This window comes from Perognathus longimembris, chromosome 16, assembly GCF_023159225.1.
Source record: "Perognathus longimembris pacificus isolate PPM17 chromosome 16, ASM2315922v1, whole genome shotgun sequence".
In the NCBI taxonomy this organism is placed as follows: domain Eukaryota; kingdom Metazoa; phylum Chordata; class Mammalia; order Rodentia; family Heteromyidae; genus Perognathus; species Perognathus longimembris.
The window spans coordinates 2,641,409-2,658,317 of NC_063176.1; the positions used below are offsets into that span (position 1 = coordinate 2,641,409).

A 16,909-nucleotide genomic window follows, 5' to 3' on the forward strand; every position below is an offset into this window, starting at 1 on the left:
CAAGACCCTGGGATTTGCATTTCAGTAAACACAGTGCTCACATTCGGCTGAGCCAGGGAGAGAAATGTCCCAACTGTGAGATTCAGTTTAACTTGGCTACCATGTTGTAAAGTTCAAAAAGCACATCCACAATTAAATCAGTATAAGATATGCAATGCAAAATGACACCACCATTCCTACTGATATCTGAATGTTAATTATAGACCTTTTTCCATGATTCTCATATTTTTTTAAACATGAGAATATCGAGAGCACAGCATGATATAGCAGAATGAATGTGTGGACTTTGGAGTATAGTTTAGATTTTTATTTGAGCTTTGCAGTTGTTTGACCTTGGACACAGACCTTCCCCGAATCTCAGTTTCCTCACTTGTGATGTATGATTGTTAGGGTTGCAATGACTGAAAATGTACAGATAAATTATGGTGCTATAAACTATAGGGTATACGTTATAGCTTTTGGTAGAAGCAGTGTAAAGCTGTATACTGTAACCTGTATAAATTCTAGGCTTTCTGCAGGGAAAAAAGTGTAAACAACAACATTTCTGTAATAAACTTTACTAAAAGTTTGTAGCAGGTATTACTTGTGTCAATACTAAGTTATTTGGGGGCATATTTTGATTTTAAACAAGCCAGGTATAGTTTATGGAAAAAGTATCGTCACATTTTCAAACACCATGAATTCTGTGAAGTGATTCAGTAATGTATTTGTTGGCAAACTGAAGTGCCATCTTGAGAGATGGGTGTTTTATGCGTCTTCTGTTCTCTTGTGGTACAGGGTTGTATAATTCTGTTGTTTTTTTTTAATCCTGCAGATTTGCCAATAAAAGGACATAAAGAATACGAGCTGGTAACTCCATTCAGCACAAATGTAGAAGGACGTTACGTTTCCCATATTCTTTCTGCAAATCACAAAAAGAGGTCAACGAGGGATGTGTCTTCCAACTCGGAGCAATTGTTCTTTAACATCTCAGCATTTGGAAAAGATTTCCATCTGCGGCTAAAGCCCAACACTCGATTAATTGCTCCTGGGGCTGTGGTGGAATGGCACGAGACTTCTCCAGTGCCTGGGAATATAACCGGCCGCTTACATGAGGACCAACCTGGAAACGCTGCAGAAACCAGCTGGAGGGCAGAGCCCTTGCAGACCAACTGTGCTTATGTTGGTGACCTTGGGGGCCTTCCGGGAACTTCTGTTGCCATTAGCAACTGTGATGGTCTGGTAAGACTCATTTATGCGTGTGTGTGTGTGTGTGTGTGTGTGTGTGTGTGTGTGTGTGTGTGTTCAGATGTTCAAGCGTAGTAGTGTGTCTTCACCATGATGTGGAAGAGGTAGAAGTAGAAAGGAAGCTTCATTGTTATATTTTCAGTTTGGTGAAAAAACACTGGAAACCTTTTTTTTTTTTCTTCTTCCCCTGTCAAAAATGTGTGCTTTGGCTTAACTTGAGACATGAAAACAAGATTATTCCAAGAAACAAGAGACAACTATTTTAGCATTTTTATGTTTTCCCTTGTGTTCTATTGGGGGATTTTTTATTTCCTTATTTCTTTTAAAGTTTGCTAAAAACTTTCTAAAGAAACACAGATCCCTCCAAAAGGTTTCTACTTTATTTCTTATATGGAAAATTTGGATATCTCCTTAAAGAAAGTATTTTGAAAGCATTCTTTAGCTTTCTTGGAATGCCAGAATAGGATCTTTGGCCAGAATTTGGCCAAGTAGCATTATTTTATGAACATGAGAAGGGCTTTTTTTTCCCTGTATGGTGGCTTTGCTTGTTATTTTTCCTTAAAATATCAATATATTACTTTTCGGTTTATCACTTGGGGCCTATAGTAAGCAACCCTTCTTTATATATCTGCCGATGTGAGATATTTTTGTTTTGTGTGTCCGGATGTTGCTTGAAAATTGTCAGTGTTTCTGCCTCTTCCACTCATAGCTGACTTCAAGTCTGTCCAAAAAGAGTAACCCGGTTTTCTTTTGTGGTTGTCAGGTTGCTGTTTCTTGGGTGTTCAGAGCTATTACTTTTGCTTTGTCACTGCTTCTGGGAGTTCTCAAAATACCACTTCCATTTGTTACTGTAACTCATAGTATTTTTCTCTGGTCCTCTGCTGATAACTTTCCTGTGCTGCCTTTGTTCCTGTAAGCATACTGTTGGAAATATAAGCCCAGCCCAGTAGGGTTATGATGCTGAATGTGTAACCAAATGCTGGTTAGTTCATTCTACTTCCATTTTTGTTTTTTTGTTTTTTGCTGTCTTGTAAGGCAGCTAGGATGAGGCAGCTTGATGGCAGCTAGGATAATGATAACATCACTGTGGGTAATGATGTCGCCCAGGGGTAGCAAGTTCAAGTCCTCCAACTGCAGTTCCATTCGTTTGCCCTCTACCCGTCCACTTGATGGTGGACCATCTTCCGTGGCTTGAAGACATAAAGGCTCTCTTCAGTTCTTCTCATTCTGCAGAAAACGTTGAATAGATGTGCAGTAGCATAAGTCACTAAAGAAACAGAAGAAATCACTGTCGAGAAAAGCAGACTAAATAAATAGAGGTTTAAGTATCATGGAGAGAACAGGTTGAATACTAAGATTTAAAATGAAAGAAATGATAAAATGGCATTCTTTTATAACATACCATTATAACATTTTATAAAATATCTCGAGTATAGTCTTAAATGTTTCTTTTAATTTTTATGGTATCAGAAATTATGTGCTGTCTTAGGTAAGTTTGAAACTTAGGATATTCATTTGAAAAATTATAGTTTAGGTGAGGGAAAAGGGAAAATAAATGATTTTGATGGTTTATCACAGTCATTTGTATTTTCCTTTCTTCAATAACGTATTTTCTAACTATAGGTATAGAAATCTAGGGCAATAACTAGTTATTTTTTTATACATATTTTATTATCAAACTGAATTACAGAGAGGTTACAGTGTCATACATTAGGCATTGGATACATTTCTTGTACTATTTGTTACGTCCTCCCTCATTCTCCTCTCCCTCCTCACCCTTTCCCTTCCCTCCCCCCATGAGTTGTTCAGTTGTTCAGTTCACTTTCACCAAACAGTTTGCAAGTATTGCTTTTGTAGTTGTTTGTCTTTTTGACTGTGTCTCTTGATTTCGGTATTCCCTTCCAATTTCTTAGTTCTAATACCAGTATACCTGGTTTCCAATATACTCAGATAAGATACAGAGATAGTGTATGTACAACCACAGGAAGGTGATACAGGAATATCATCAATAATAGAGGCTACAGTTACATATAGCGTGTTGAAAGTAGTTACAACTGTGATATAACAAAACAAAACCGCAAAGAACCAATAGCCCCCTCATCAAGTGGGCTAGAGACTTACAAAGAGACTTCTCTGATGAGGAAATGAGAATGGCCAAGAGACCTATGAAAAAGTGCTCTACATCACTGGCCATAAAATAAATGCAAATCAAAACAACATTGAGGTTCCATCTCACCCCAGTAAGAATGTCCTATATCAAGAAAACTAACAATAACAACTGTTGGAGGGGATGTGGCCAAAAGGGAACCCTACTTCATTGTTGGTGGGAATGTAAACTGGTTCAGCCACTCTGGCAAGCGGTATGGAGATTCCTCAGAAGGCTAAACATAGAGCTCCCCTATGGCCCAGAAGCCCCACTTTTGGGCATCTACCCAAAAGACCACAAACAAGAACACACTAAAGCCACCAGCACAACAATGTTCATCGCAGTACAATTTGTCATAGCTAGAATCTGGAACCAACCCAGATGCCCCTCAGTAGACGAATGAATCAGGAAAATGTGGTACATATACACAATGGAATTTTATGCCTCTATCAGAAAGAATGACATTGCCCCATTTGTAAGGAAATGGAAGGACTTGGAAAAAATTATACTAAGTGAAGTGAACCAGATCCAAAGAAACATGGACTCTGTGGTCTCCCTTATAGGGAATAATTAATACAGGTTTAGGCAAGTCACAGCAGAGGATCACAAGAGCCCAGTAGCTATACCCTTATGATCACATAAGATAAGGCAATAACTAGTTATAAGGAAACAAAGTCTGTATAAAATGTGAATGAGTATTTATTTTCTCATACGTAAAATATGATAGCTCTGGGTATCTTGTATATATCAGTATAATGTAATAATGTTTGTATACAAAATTTGTATACTTCAAGTAGTCATAGCTTCTTTAATTAAAAATAATTTCAGGAAGCCAGTTATGGGCTTAGCACTATTCTAGGCAACTTGAAAGACTTTGAAAAAAAAATCATGATTATATCTTTTAGGTGTTCAGAGATTTTTTTTTTTTTGCCATACAAGTGTCGAAAGTATCTGAAAAAGCATTTCTTCCATATCTAAGTATTTATATAAGTATATGCATAACTCATATATGCATATGAATTGCTTACCTTAAATTGTGGTCAAGTGAAGTAGATTATGGAGAGATTTTTGTGAATGAGATGGTTTCTAAGCAGAAAATACTTGTTGCGTCTTGGCCAAGACCTCGTACTTGACCCCAGAAAAGAGCCTCCTCTCTGTCTCTGGCCTTATCTGGCAGTTCTGACTCTGCTCCAATGGATACATTTTTTTAGAGGGTATGCTTCCCAGAGGCTGTGTGCCAAGGAACAAGAAAGCAAGAGTGGAAAAAAGATGGAGGTTATTGCAGCAGGGGTTGTTTCATTCAGCTGAAGGTCAGTTCTTAACACTGTATAAGACAATGTAGGAAGTACAGCGGATGAAGAGATGAACAAATAGGCTGATTAGTGGGTGCCTGAACTCTTTCTGTGTCTTTCCTTTACTGTATGTGAATTTATATTTGATCTTGTTGAGCTTAGAGAAGGAAGCTAACAGATACTTGAGGACCAACCTTCTGGAATCTAAAGCCACGGCCCTAGCAGACCAAGGGACTTTAACCAAATCCAAGTTGTCCTTGTGGAAAGTGTGACTATTTTCCCTAGAAATACCGATGGGAAATCACAGACAAGCATACAATGAAGCCTCCTGATATGGAGGACAATACTGTTTAGCCCAGTGTGGGTAGAAGATTTAATCCCTTGACTAGGTTAATTTCAGAAGGTGACAGGGAAGAGTTTGTCGATGGGATTTTATTCAGGTAATTTCTGAAGTTGTTGCACACATAGCCGAGCCTTTCCGTGAATGAAATTCCTTAATCTTTTTCTCTTTGTCAGGTGCCTTGTGAATTTAGAAGCTTGCACCTGGGAGGCGGGATTAATTTGTAGTAAACAGAGTGCATTTAACTTAATTTACAGTAAGCTACAGTGCTGCTCAAAATGTGCTTTATTAGGTTTCTGCCTACGTAAATACAGTGAAACTGAGGTTAAACTTGTATAGTAATTTTTTTTTTTTTTTTTTTTTTGGCCAGTCCTGGGCCTTGGACTCAGGGCCTGAGCACTGTCCCTGGCTTCTTCCCGCTCAAGGCTAGCACTCTGCCACTTGAGCCACAGCACCGCTTCTGGCCGTTTTCTGTATATGTGGTGCTGGGGAATCGAACCTAGGGCCTCGCGTATCCGAGGCAGGCACTCTTGCCACTAGGCTATATCCCCAGCCCTTGTATAGCAATTTGACAGTTGTTACTTGTCTTTTGGGTCTAATAACAAATTTAAAACCTAGGCTGGTATTTTGTGTCTTTTTCCACATTATTTTTTTTTTCTAGCAGTAAGTTTTTGTTGTATTTTATGAAAATGTTGATCTGAAGCTAGGGAGAAAAGAGATTGTTTTTCTCCTTTGGTTAGATAGCACACAGTGTTCTTTAGCTGATTTCACTCATTCCGGACACGGGAAAGATGGCCGAAGCAATCAGAGGAAGCCCATTATTCCAGAAGGGTAGGAAAGGATCCTAGGGAAAGCCCTAAATGTGGGCTCCATTGAAGAGGTCACGCTTTGACTGACCTAGGAAGAGCCCAGGCGTGGAATGTCGTGTGCGCATACATAGGCCCGACACCTGAAATGGTATTTGGTGGGTTTCCGAAATCTGTGGAATTAACAGATTCTTTCCAAGCATGTCCAAGAACGCTATCTGCTCCCGTCTAGCACTGGCCCTGCTTTGGCTTTGCCACGACTGATACTTAGGAAGGATTAATACTTCTGCACAAATACAGCTGTATTCTTTCAAATCTAGACCATCCTATTTATCACGAAGAACCATGAAGTCGTTCGCTTGACACAGGCCGTCCATGCTTTCTGACAGCATCCGGTCTAGAGCCCTGCTTCCCGAAGTCTTTTGTTTTTTCCCCCCTGAAAACGATCCAGTCGCCCAGGCATTCTTTCCAACAGTTTCTTCCCAGCATCTCACAGTACCTTGTGTTGCCCATATAATAAGCCCAGCGTCACAACTGCCTGTGGGCTCCTGACTGCCTCGGGCAGAAGGCCCTGGAGCCGCTGGCCTCTCTGTTTCCCATCTCTGCAGTGAAGGACCAGTGGCGGGTGTGGTGGTAGGGAAGGTGCGTCCCTTCTCCAGGAGTGAAGAAGGAGACCATGGTGGCTGGGTACCCAGCCGAACATTTCCTGTTTCTTCCACAGAGGCTTGCCCTTTGATTTGTAACACCCCGCAATCACTCCGGGGAGTAGTGACAGCTCGCAGTCCTGTTCTGTGGTCTCTGAATTTACCAAAATAAAGGAGTGTTGGGATTCTAGGCTTTAGGTCGTCAATTTTACAATACAAAGAAGTGGAATTTTTCTTGACTTAGCACAGCGCCATCCATTGGCTGGTTAATGTCCCGGCGGGTTGGGAGCGGAAGGCCAGCCGGTTCCTTGCTCTTCTCAGATACCCCAGGCCAGGGGATCGTTGGACTGATTTTCAGAACGAGAGAGTTTATCTAGGCCTGAGGTTTTCCACGTCTGTAATTCTTCTTTTGCATGAAATCACTAGGACTTTTATAATGGCGTGATAGACAAAATGAAAAACTGTGGGGAAAGCCCGGTCAAAACACCACGGGGAGATACTTGTCCTCCTGCCTTCCCATGCTCCTGTCCTACCCTGACTCGCACCACTGTTGGGATAGGGTTGGAAGCGAGGGCTAGCAACTTAGTAGTCATCATTGGATGTCTCTTCTGAACTATGTGGTAGTCGCATCCGGTTGACATGAGAGGAATTGTATCCTGTTGAGACGTACTGACTTTTAGCTACACTAGGCCTGCTTTTCTGTCTCCAGACTTGTGCTTGGTCCCTTCCAAAATAATGTCCTCGCTATGCTTTGTTTCCAGTAAGTCTAACCACAGAGGCGATGCTCCAAAGAGTGGCAGCCGGTGTCCGTGTGACGGAGGACATTTGGCCGGTGACGGTGGACTCGGCGCGGTCTGATACCTGAGATGGTTAGGAGTAAAGTAACAGGTGCACGTTTGTAGTCCTTTGTAGTGTATTTAGGAAAGAAGGATTTGGCAGTGCCGTTAGGACGTCTGCTTCTCTGATCTCTTCAGGCGTGGGGCCTCCCCCGTCTCCCTTCCACGGGCGATGTTCACGGAGGGGTGGTATATTTATGGACGGGCTAGAGGGGGATGGCTCTCTGTCTTCCCGGTTCACGTTCTGATTGGAGAGAGCTCCGGGGCTTTAAGGAGCCAAGGACTGAAACCGTGCCTCATTTCCAGCTTTTATATCTACCTGAGGCTATTCACACTAGAACTAAAGAGGCTCTTAATTTCCAGAATTTGAAAGTTCAAAAAGGAAAAGACAGTGACTTCTTAACTCATGAAGAGCTTCTAATCGTCTCCTTTCATTAATCTGTGGGAAACTGTCCTGCGATGTCATAGTCATTATTTTGGAGTGAATCAGAATTATTCATATTAATTTACGAATAACATAAAGTTTCAGGGTATGTTATTTTATTTGCATTAATTCATTGGTTTTTTTTCTCTAAACTTTGGCATAGTATATCGTCAACATTAAATTTTAAGAGATGGTTAGCAATTGAATTGGGAATATAAACATAAATATGATATAAATTTCTCTTTGGATAGACTTGGAGAAACAGAAAATAAAAAGGGCCTTGGAAATATTTTCTTTTTATTATTGGCCTGGGAAGAAATGTTTTCTGTTCTCCTCAGTGCTAAGAAAGCTATGATGTCATTTATAACTAATAGAGGTTTTTAAATGTATTAAAATATTTCAATAACTGTTAAGATTATGGTATTATTTTAAGTATCTTCTGATAAATTACAAATAGAAACAAATTGTAGTGTGGAATTCATATGGTGCTTTTGTGTATAATTGTACTTTGAGGTCGCAGGATTTTGTTGTTTGTTTAAATTTTCTTATGAAGATGATGCAAGTTTTTTTTTTCCCTGAACTTGAACTCAGGGTCTGGTTGCTTTCCTAAGCCATTGTGTGATCAAGGCTAGCACTCTACCACTTGAGCCACAGCGCCACTTCCAACATCACAGTTTTTATAAACTAGATTCAGCCCTAAGATTCTCAACGGCCTGCTTGGTTTTATTGACGCTAGCAATCTTTGATGTCAGTCATCCTGATCCAAGTCAATAAAGCGTTTTGAAACACTAACCTATACCGCTGATGGCGCTGGTGAATACGGAGGTAGAGTAGGCATATCTTTGTCTTCCAGGAGTACGAGGAACAATAGATGGAAAAGCATAGCCATAGCCTAAGGTCGGATATTTTAAATGCTTTTAGCTTCTCACTGTAGGGGAACTCGGAGCGTGTGGATGATGGGAGGTTGTGTCTGCTTGGAAGGATGGTAGACGCGAAGGTCACATGGTAGGCGCGAAGGTCACGCGGGAGAAGCAATCAGTATGTGTGATGCCGGAGAACTGAGAAGGTAAAGCATGTGGAGTCACGGAATCCAGGATGGTGCCTGGAGGACGGAAAGCCCGTGAGAAACATGGGAGACCTGGGTGTCCCGAGAGTGGGGGGAAAGTAGTCACGTGTCGGTAGCAAAGACGTAGGGGAGCCCAGGTTGTCTTCGAGACAGGAAAAGGATGTTACGGCAGAGGACTTTCAAGTCTGACCTGGGTGAAGGTGAGGTTGGTGTTGCTCGGGACGGATACAGGTCAAGGATCGTTGTGCCCTTGTTTTGTTGCTTGTCTTCCTAGACATTTCCTCCCTGAAGTCTGGGGAGGTATTTGATGGGCTACGCATCCTTCTTTAGGAAGCCCTCTTTCTAGGACGATAATTTCTTGCATGTCGCACGCTTTCCACACGTGTGCACTTGTTTATCCACAGTCATATTTCTGCTTTCCATTCTCCAAGACGTGTTTCTAATGTCTTTCAGTGATTTTTGATTCGCAGAACCACCTTTACGTAAAATATAGAACATAATATATAATATAATTTGGTCAATATGACTTAGATCCAAGGAGCAAACAAAAACAACGTAATAAATGAGATAGCAAAGTACGTTCTGTGTTATTTCTAGTAACTCTTACATAGGTATAAATGTGTGCATGTATGTAGAAATACACATATATACATGCACATGTGTTTATATACACATGCACACATATACTTTTTACATTAACAAAATGGAAAGCAGAAACCATCCTTTATAGTCAAAAGAAATGTAAATTAATGTAAAGATATAGTATTGATTTTACGGTATAAATGAACTGTAGTAATATAATACTGAAATAATTCCTTAACCACATGGATACTGCAGTAAACTCAAACTTTGCCAATATCTTCACACAACTCTGAAATTACAGTGATCTCCCTATGAGTCATTTGTCACTAATAAGTTATATATCACAGGAAAAGTGATCCTCAAGTTCTTGTATATTTTTCAGTACACTTAATATATGTGGCATGCAAAATAACGCGTCAGCGGACTATGCTATTGGCCAGTTTCCATTCAACGTGGTGTGAGAATTTTTGTTGTTTACTTCTCTTTCCTCTCTTATCTCCATCTTTCCTTTGGTAATATTGGGGGGTCAAACGCAGGGATGCCATGAACTACTAAGGAGGTGTTCCCCATTGAACATCCCCTCTCAACCTCGATCCCCAACCCAATGAGAATGTACAGCGGTATAGAGTTAGCATCTCTCCCATTCACATTAAGGTCCCACTACAAATGGGGGGGGAAGGGGGAGTGGAAGTGGAAGGAGGAGGGAGGGAGGGAGGGGAAAAGAGAGAGAGAGAGAGAGAGAGAGAAAGAGAGAGAGAGATTCAAGCCTTATTTCCTTACTTGCTGTTTATCTGGTTGCCCTGTCCATTGCTGATTATGAGATTTTGATATCTTCAACTATTGCAGCATTCTTTTCCTCCCTTCATTTCTGTCAGTTTTGCTTCATATATTTTGATGGTCTATTATTGTGGCAATACTTGTAATTTTCATATATGTTATATATGTATGCATATATGAGTATCATATGTAATATACAGTTCTGCCTCTTGTAATATGTTTTGATTTAAAGGCTTTTGTCCGTCAGGTACTACATGGGATATCTGCTTTCTTTCTTTTAACGGCCTTGTGTCTTTAGATTTATAAGTTATTTTTTTAAATAAACATGGTAGAGTTGAATTGTGTTTCAAAGCCTATTCTACAAATCTGTCTTTTGGAGAGTCCATACCAAGGAGGAGGAAAATAGCGCAAACTCTTCAGAGTTCTGCTACTTCATGAGAGTTTGGTTTAAAAAAATATAAGTGCCATGGGTAAGTCAAACCTTTTGTAAAAGGGTCAAGAAATGATTCATGTGGGAGTGGTTACAGCGTTGTCTAAAATCACAGAAACCTGGACTTCAGTTCTACCACTTGCTTGCCTCATGACCTTTCCCAAGTTATTCAGCTTTTCTGACTTGCTCAGTCTCTGCTGAAGTGAAATGGTGAAAATAGTATTTGTCAGATCAAGGCTGTATTGAGTTTGTTGATCTATCTTTATACGTAGCATAGCTCCCTGGGAAATTAGTGATTGTTATTGAAATCATATTGGTAGCTACTTGTTTTGATAATGTAACAATATGAATGATTAAGCTTGTGACATGAAATACATTGCAGTTACCCAGCCCAGCTTGTGAACTAACTGGTAGAAAATCCAGTCAGTTATGCAACGAACATCTTAGGAACAGTCCTGGAAATGTTGATCCACATCATTTTCAGGTGGGGCGGGGGGACCTGTTCGTCTGAAGACTGCTAAGGATGGGGAGCTTGCTACTTCTCATTTTGGTTATATATTACTGCACTATGTAGAAAGTTCTTTCTTAGGTTCTACTTGGATATGTAGAACAACAATATCTTGTTCCGTTACTGGATTCTTCAGAGTAAACAAAGATAAGGTAATCATGATTGAACCTTTTATGGTCATTGTAACAGTCCTTGTGCAGTAGGTCATTTCATAATTTTGTGCATTACACAGCTAGCAGCTGCTGATGTAGGAAATATTTCCCAAGAGTGGTGTGAAGTAGCACACACACTACTGATCACAGAAATGAGCCAGGCAGTAGACACAATGTTAGTATCCCTCTTGGGCTCAGAGATTTTATTTTTCGTTGAGAAAATTCTGGCATTTTGTTTTTAGGTGGTAGTGGTTAATTCACTGCCTCACATCTGTTTTTATCTAGTCTAGATTTTTTTTTAAATGAAAAGAACATCCATGGAGAAGCATGCCTTCTTGTCTTACCCGGAGGCAGTTTAAGGGTGTGAGATAGCGGTAGCCTAGGGTTGTTAGCTCCAGGAACTGGGAAATGCATTTGAAACTTGAATGTCATTAGCTAAGTTGACTTTGGCCTTCTTGAGTGAGTTTTTGATTAGCTGAAAAGCCTTTCCAATCCCAATTAAAAGGTAGGGTATTTCTGGAAGGCCCACCTTTGTCCGGTGATGTCTTTAACGATAGAGGATATTTACAGGCTGAGAGTATTGCTCTGTTCAATATTGAGGGGAGCAGAAGAGTAGTACTCTTTCTTACTGGGTGCATGTGAAATCTGGGAGAAAATGAACAACAGCACTTAATGAGAGAATCTGCAAATGCCAGCAACCCAAATACAGTGGGAAACATTTTATTCAGCACTATCTGTGAAGCATGATTCTTGTAACGTAGTGATGGAATCTTAGGGTAATAGCTCCTTGGATATGCAGGAAATTTGATCTTGCTCAGAGTGTGCCAGTGTTTCATGCTTTGCTGCCTAGCTTCATATACTCCTTCATTTTGCATACCTGGCTCTGAGGATGGTATTAACTGACTGCCAGGACGAGAAAGCAGACCAAACAGTGATGTGGGTCCAGATAAAACTGAGTCACCATGAGACTCAGTGTCTCTATTTGGTCAGCTGTACCTCGTTGCTACCTTTGGCTTTAACTGTGATACCACATCTGGCTTAGCATATAAAATGGGGAAAGGACTCCGCTCTATTGGTTCTAGACCTTAACCATTGATCTAAGATTATATATGCTTTGCTTAGGAAAAGAACTAGACAAGTTGTAGCTATGAAGAAACTTTGGAATTGGATCAGAACTCGTAGCACCCTGTTATTTTGTTTTTGCATACTTAAGGAGTCTAAGTTACACCAGTGATTCTTTTTATATCCTACTTGTTGGGCCCTATGTTTTGAAATATTTGGCACACCAGACAAACTATTATAATGAATTACTTTCCCATCTTTGAACCATTTTAAAAACACGAAACTACTGGTCAAGATTGTTACGGAGTACAGGTAACTTTCCGCCCATGCCCTGCTGCAGGTGCCTGGTCACCTTCTCGGATAAAATAGTTACGCCTTTCATAGGCCCATACATATTTTGCCCAGCCTGTGAAACGCACACTGATGGTCCTGTGTTCATGGCTGCCTCGACTAATCCTGTAGGCTCAGAGACCTACAGTTAGGACACTGGTCACTTAGTTTCCTGAGGTTTCGCATAGGACCCATGTTCTGTGACTCTTATTACTTAGTTGCAGTTCTAACGAACCCTAAGGCACAGTGCCTTTCTGGCCAAGGAAGAGATCTGAGAGCTCACCACTCATGTTCAGACTGCGATCAGCGAGCGTTTGCATTTCCAGATGTCGCGATATGGTTGCTTTCGAGCACTATCTGCTTCTTTAAAAAGATTTTTAAAAATCCACTAAATATGAATGAGTCCTGTGGTTTTTGAAGACTTCAGTGTTGTTTCCGTTTTGGGAGGCATTTTCTTTTTTTTGTTTTAGTTTGATGCTCAAGGAGATGTAGAAATAATAATCTGGGAGCTACCTACGTTTGCAGCAAAGCTCGAGGGCGCGGGGAACGGTGCCCGCTCCTTGCAGGCAGGAGTGTGTGCCGCCTGGAGCCAGGGAGCGTTTCCCTGGGACCGTTCCTCATCTGTGTCTCAGGAACAAATGACGGAGGAGCCCCTTGTTTCCTTCACGGAGAGTCAGGGGCCATCGGGATCGTCTGGAGGGCCGGTTAAGGCTGCAGTCGGCGGCGGGAATCAGCTCAGAGGTTGATGCAGTCGATCAGCGGAGGGACCGGAAGGTTTGCGCTTCTCGCAGGTCTTCCGTCCGGCCCGCCAGTGTAGCTCGTGTCTGTGTGCAGTGATACTGGATACTGCCTTTTCCCGGATGAGCTGCTTCCTCTGCTAAGGAATTTCAACCTTTTTTTTTTTTTTTCCTTTTTCTTTTTGGTCTGTAATACTGTCTTGGCCTTTCCCCGTTACTCAGTCCTAATCCTAGCCAGCTTGACTCAGCACTCGGTCTTAGACTGGATTAACAGTGAGCAACTACAACGTCTCCCCTGGCCTGCAAGCTCTGTGTTGTTTGAAAGCACCCAGCGGTGCCATAGCTCCAGGCCGTGGCTGCGTTCCGGCAGAGTACTGAAACTCGGTGAGCTCCAGCAAGTCACTTACCATGTCTGCTGCTCGCCAGCAAGGATTTCCAGGTGGAGTTTCGAGGTGGATTATCTGTGTGATGTTTTCGTGGCCATCGGCTCCACGGAAATGCCTGTGAGTTTCCAAAGCCGTTGTCTCCTGAGTGGCGGGAGGACCGTGCCGCGGGACTCGAGCGTGCCAAGCGCACTGTGGTTTCTAGCCCTACGTCGAAAAAGTTAGCTCCAGTAAGCCGTACGGGCGGTTTCGTTTCTGTCATGTCCGTGTATTCATCCAGTGGACCTCGATCACCTCCTCTTTCCCTCTCCCTCATCCTTTCCCCTTCCCACTCCAATCTTGGCAGGCTTCCTTGTTCCATTTGCATATATATATATATATGTCCAGGAAGGATTTTGACAACAATCTCCTCTCTTTCTCCCATTCTTTCTCCCCCTTTTGTTGTCCCCCTCCTAAGTCCCCACACCCAGACAAGACCTGCTTTACAGCTCAGTCATTGGGCTTTGTAGTGTTTGGTGACTGTTCAGAGGGGTTTCTCTGTGAACTTCACACGAGGCTCTACAGCACTTGAACGCGAGCGATGGCCTCCCCTCCGCTCCCTCCCCGCGGCTTCTGCCGGCCTGCTCTCAGCTCTTAGTGATTTCCCCGTCACTCGCAGATGCACTGTGCTGGACATTACTATCCACCCTCTAACGTTCTCTTTTCCTACCAGGCTCAAGCCCCTGAGACAGCCCTACAGTGACAACCACGGTACCGCTATCTGTCTCCATATATATATAGACGTATATGGGTCTGTTCTGTGCTTGAACAGGAGCAGCCTGGCACCACGGCTATATATATTCACTCAACCCCACACAAGCTCTGTTTCACCTAAACCTCTTCTCAGTATACGCTGCTTTTATTTATTTACTTATTTAAAAATTGTGTTTATGTGTGTGCGTGTCGTATGTATACTGGGGCTTGAACTAAAGGCCAGGCTGCTCGCCCTTAGTTTTTTTTTTTTTTTGGCCAGTCGTGGGCCTTGGACTCAGGGCCTGAGCACTGTCCCTGGCTTCTTCCCGCTCAAGGCTAGCACTCTGCCACTTGAGCCACAGCGCCGCTTCTGGCCGTTTTCTGTATATGTGGTGCTGGGGAATCGAACCTAGGGCCTCGTGTATCCAAGGCAGGCACTCTTGCCACTAGGCTATATCCCCAGCCCCCTTAGTTTTTTTGTTTTTTTGCTCAAGGCTGGTACTCTACCACATGAGCAACACTTCCAGGTGGTTTTTCGCTGGTTAATTGGAGATAAGATTTTCATGGACTTTTCTGCCTGGGCTGGCCTAGAACCATGATCATCCCGAGTTCTCATCCCCCCGAGTAGCCAGGATTACGGTGTAAGAGTCATTGACACCCGGCTCTTTTCCTTTTTTTTAAAAGGCAGAATTTTAAAAATAGACCTTATGGAAATATGCTTTGGACCAATTCTTTAGAAGAAAATAAAGTACGCTTAAATATTGACTTCCCAGAGAAGGTTGTTGCTACAGCAACCTGTGGCTCTCCTTCAGAGGGCTGAGCACACATGTGGTACTTGTTTAAAGCCTTTCTCCTCCAGTGTGCTAAGCTGGAAAACGAGAATAGGCACTGCGTCTCTCGTGCTGCTGTACCCACAAAGCCAGGCGCCTTGTCTCGGGTAGTAGGCGCACAGTGAATGTCGGAAGGAACTTACGCATGGCACAAGTTCCAGACACTGTGACCTGCTCCTCCTCGTTCTCTCAGTTTTGGAGCCTTAGTTGAATGAGTGGTTCTCCTTCCTTCTCTTTCCTTCCCCTTTGGCACTCAGAACTCTTCCTTTGTAAGTCTACAAACACTCTGAACCCAGTACAGAAAGCCACCCCTGCTCAGTTCTTGGATGGTCTGACTGCTTTTAGTGAGGTATTGGTTTCTCTAACTTTTGTCTCTCTGGGAAGGGGAACCCCCAGGATTCTCCACATGTGACTGAATTCCTACTGTTCCTGGGAAGATATAAATATATTACTTGACATCTGGATTGAACTTGACTACGTTGTTTATTCAGCGAGAAGCTTATTGAGTACCAGCTGGGTACCTGGCTGTTTCCAGTTCTGCGGATGCAACAACAAACACAATCGTGCTTACCATACCCACCCATAGCATTTAGATAAAGTGAAAGAAAGTGGGTATTACGGTTGAATAAACCACTCATTTGAGTTGATGATCAAGTGTTATAAACAAAGGAAAGGGACACTGCTTTATGAAATAGTGACAAAGTTAACTGTAGGGGTTGAGATGGTTTTTGTGAGGAAGGGCTAGTTGAGCTGGTTTGGAAAGGATTCAGTAGGAATTCCCTAGTTAAAGGGACTGGTTGTAGATGAGGTGTCCACAGCAGTGAGCATCTTGTCATGTGTCTCAAGATACCTCCATGCTGAACCGGTGGTTTTGCGAATCCTGGTTTCCATTGGTGGTTTCTCGAATAGTTCAGCTAATCTGAATACCTTGACGTTAAACGTAGACATACACATAGATCTTTCTGTGTGTTCCTTGTCTTGTACTTTTGTATACGTGATAGGCATGTATATGTATAAATATGTAAAATAATCCATGTGGGGATTTTGATATCAAAATATATATAGAGAGAGACTAATTTGATTGGAGAGTTTTTTGATCAAGGGATTGAACTGTGAAAAAAATTATGGGGCGTGATAGAAACGAGTGCTAGTAGTGGAGCTACTGGGACTGTTGTTGTGTTTTCTATCAAATGTGGGTGCCGGGTTCCAGCAGGTGAATGAATTCATTCGGGTGAGTGAAAAAATCTTCTGCGTCGGTCTCATCCTGGGCTGCAGAAGCACCGCCTCTCCTTCCACAGTAGCTGCTTATAGCTTTAAATAGCACAGCCCCGCCGTCTGCCAACTTCCCCTCCAGCCAGCCAGGGTTACGCCGGGGCCAGAGTGGCACTGACTGCACTGTCTGTGCGAGGCCAGGGAAGAGGCCAGGGAAGAGGCCAGGGAAGAGGCCAGGGAAGGGGTTAGGGAGTTGGCCGGCTGCCTGGGTCCCCGTGCAGGGAATCTGCGCAGCAGTACAGCAATTTCCTGCTCTGGGTGAAGCCCTAGAAAGGCTGGTGCTGACTAATCCCAGACTTCTGCATTCTTCTGTGATACCTCAGTGCCCGCCCT

At 42.5% G+C, this 16,909-nt stretch overlaps 1 protein-coding gene across 1 annotated transcript in view; it reads left to right on the forward strand.

Annotated features, from left to right (window-relative positions):
• Positions 1–16,909, forward strand: part of Adamts3 (ADAM metallopeptidase with thrombospondin type 1 motif 3) — a 175,515-nt gene that overhangs the window by 17,676 nt on the left and 140,930 nt on the right. Inside the window, 1 exon segment of the mRNA XM_048364859.1 lies at positions 815–1,221. Within this exon segment, the coding sequence (XP_048220816.1) occupies positions 815–1,221 (407 nt within the window).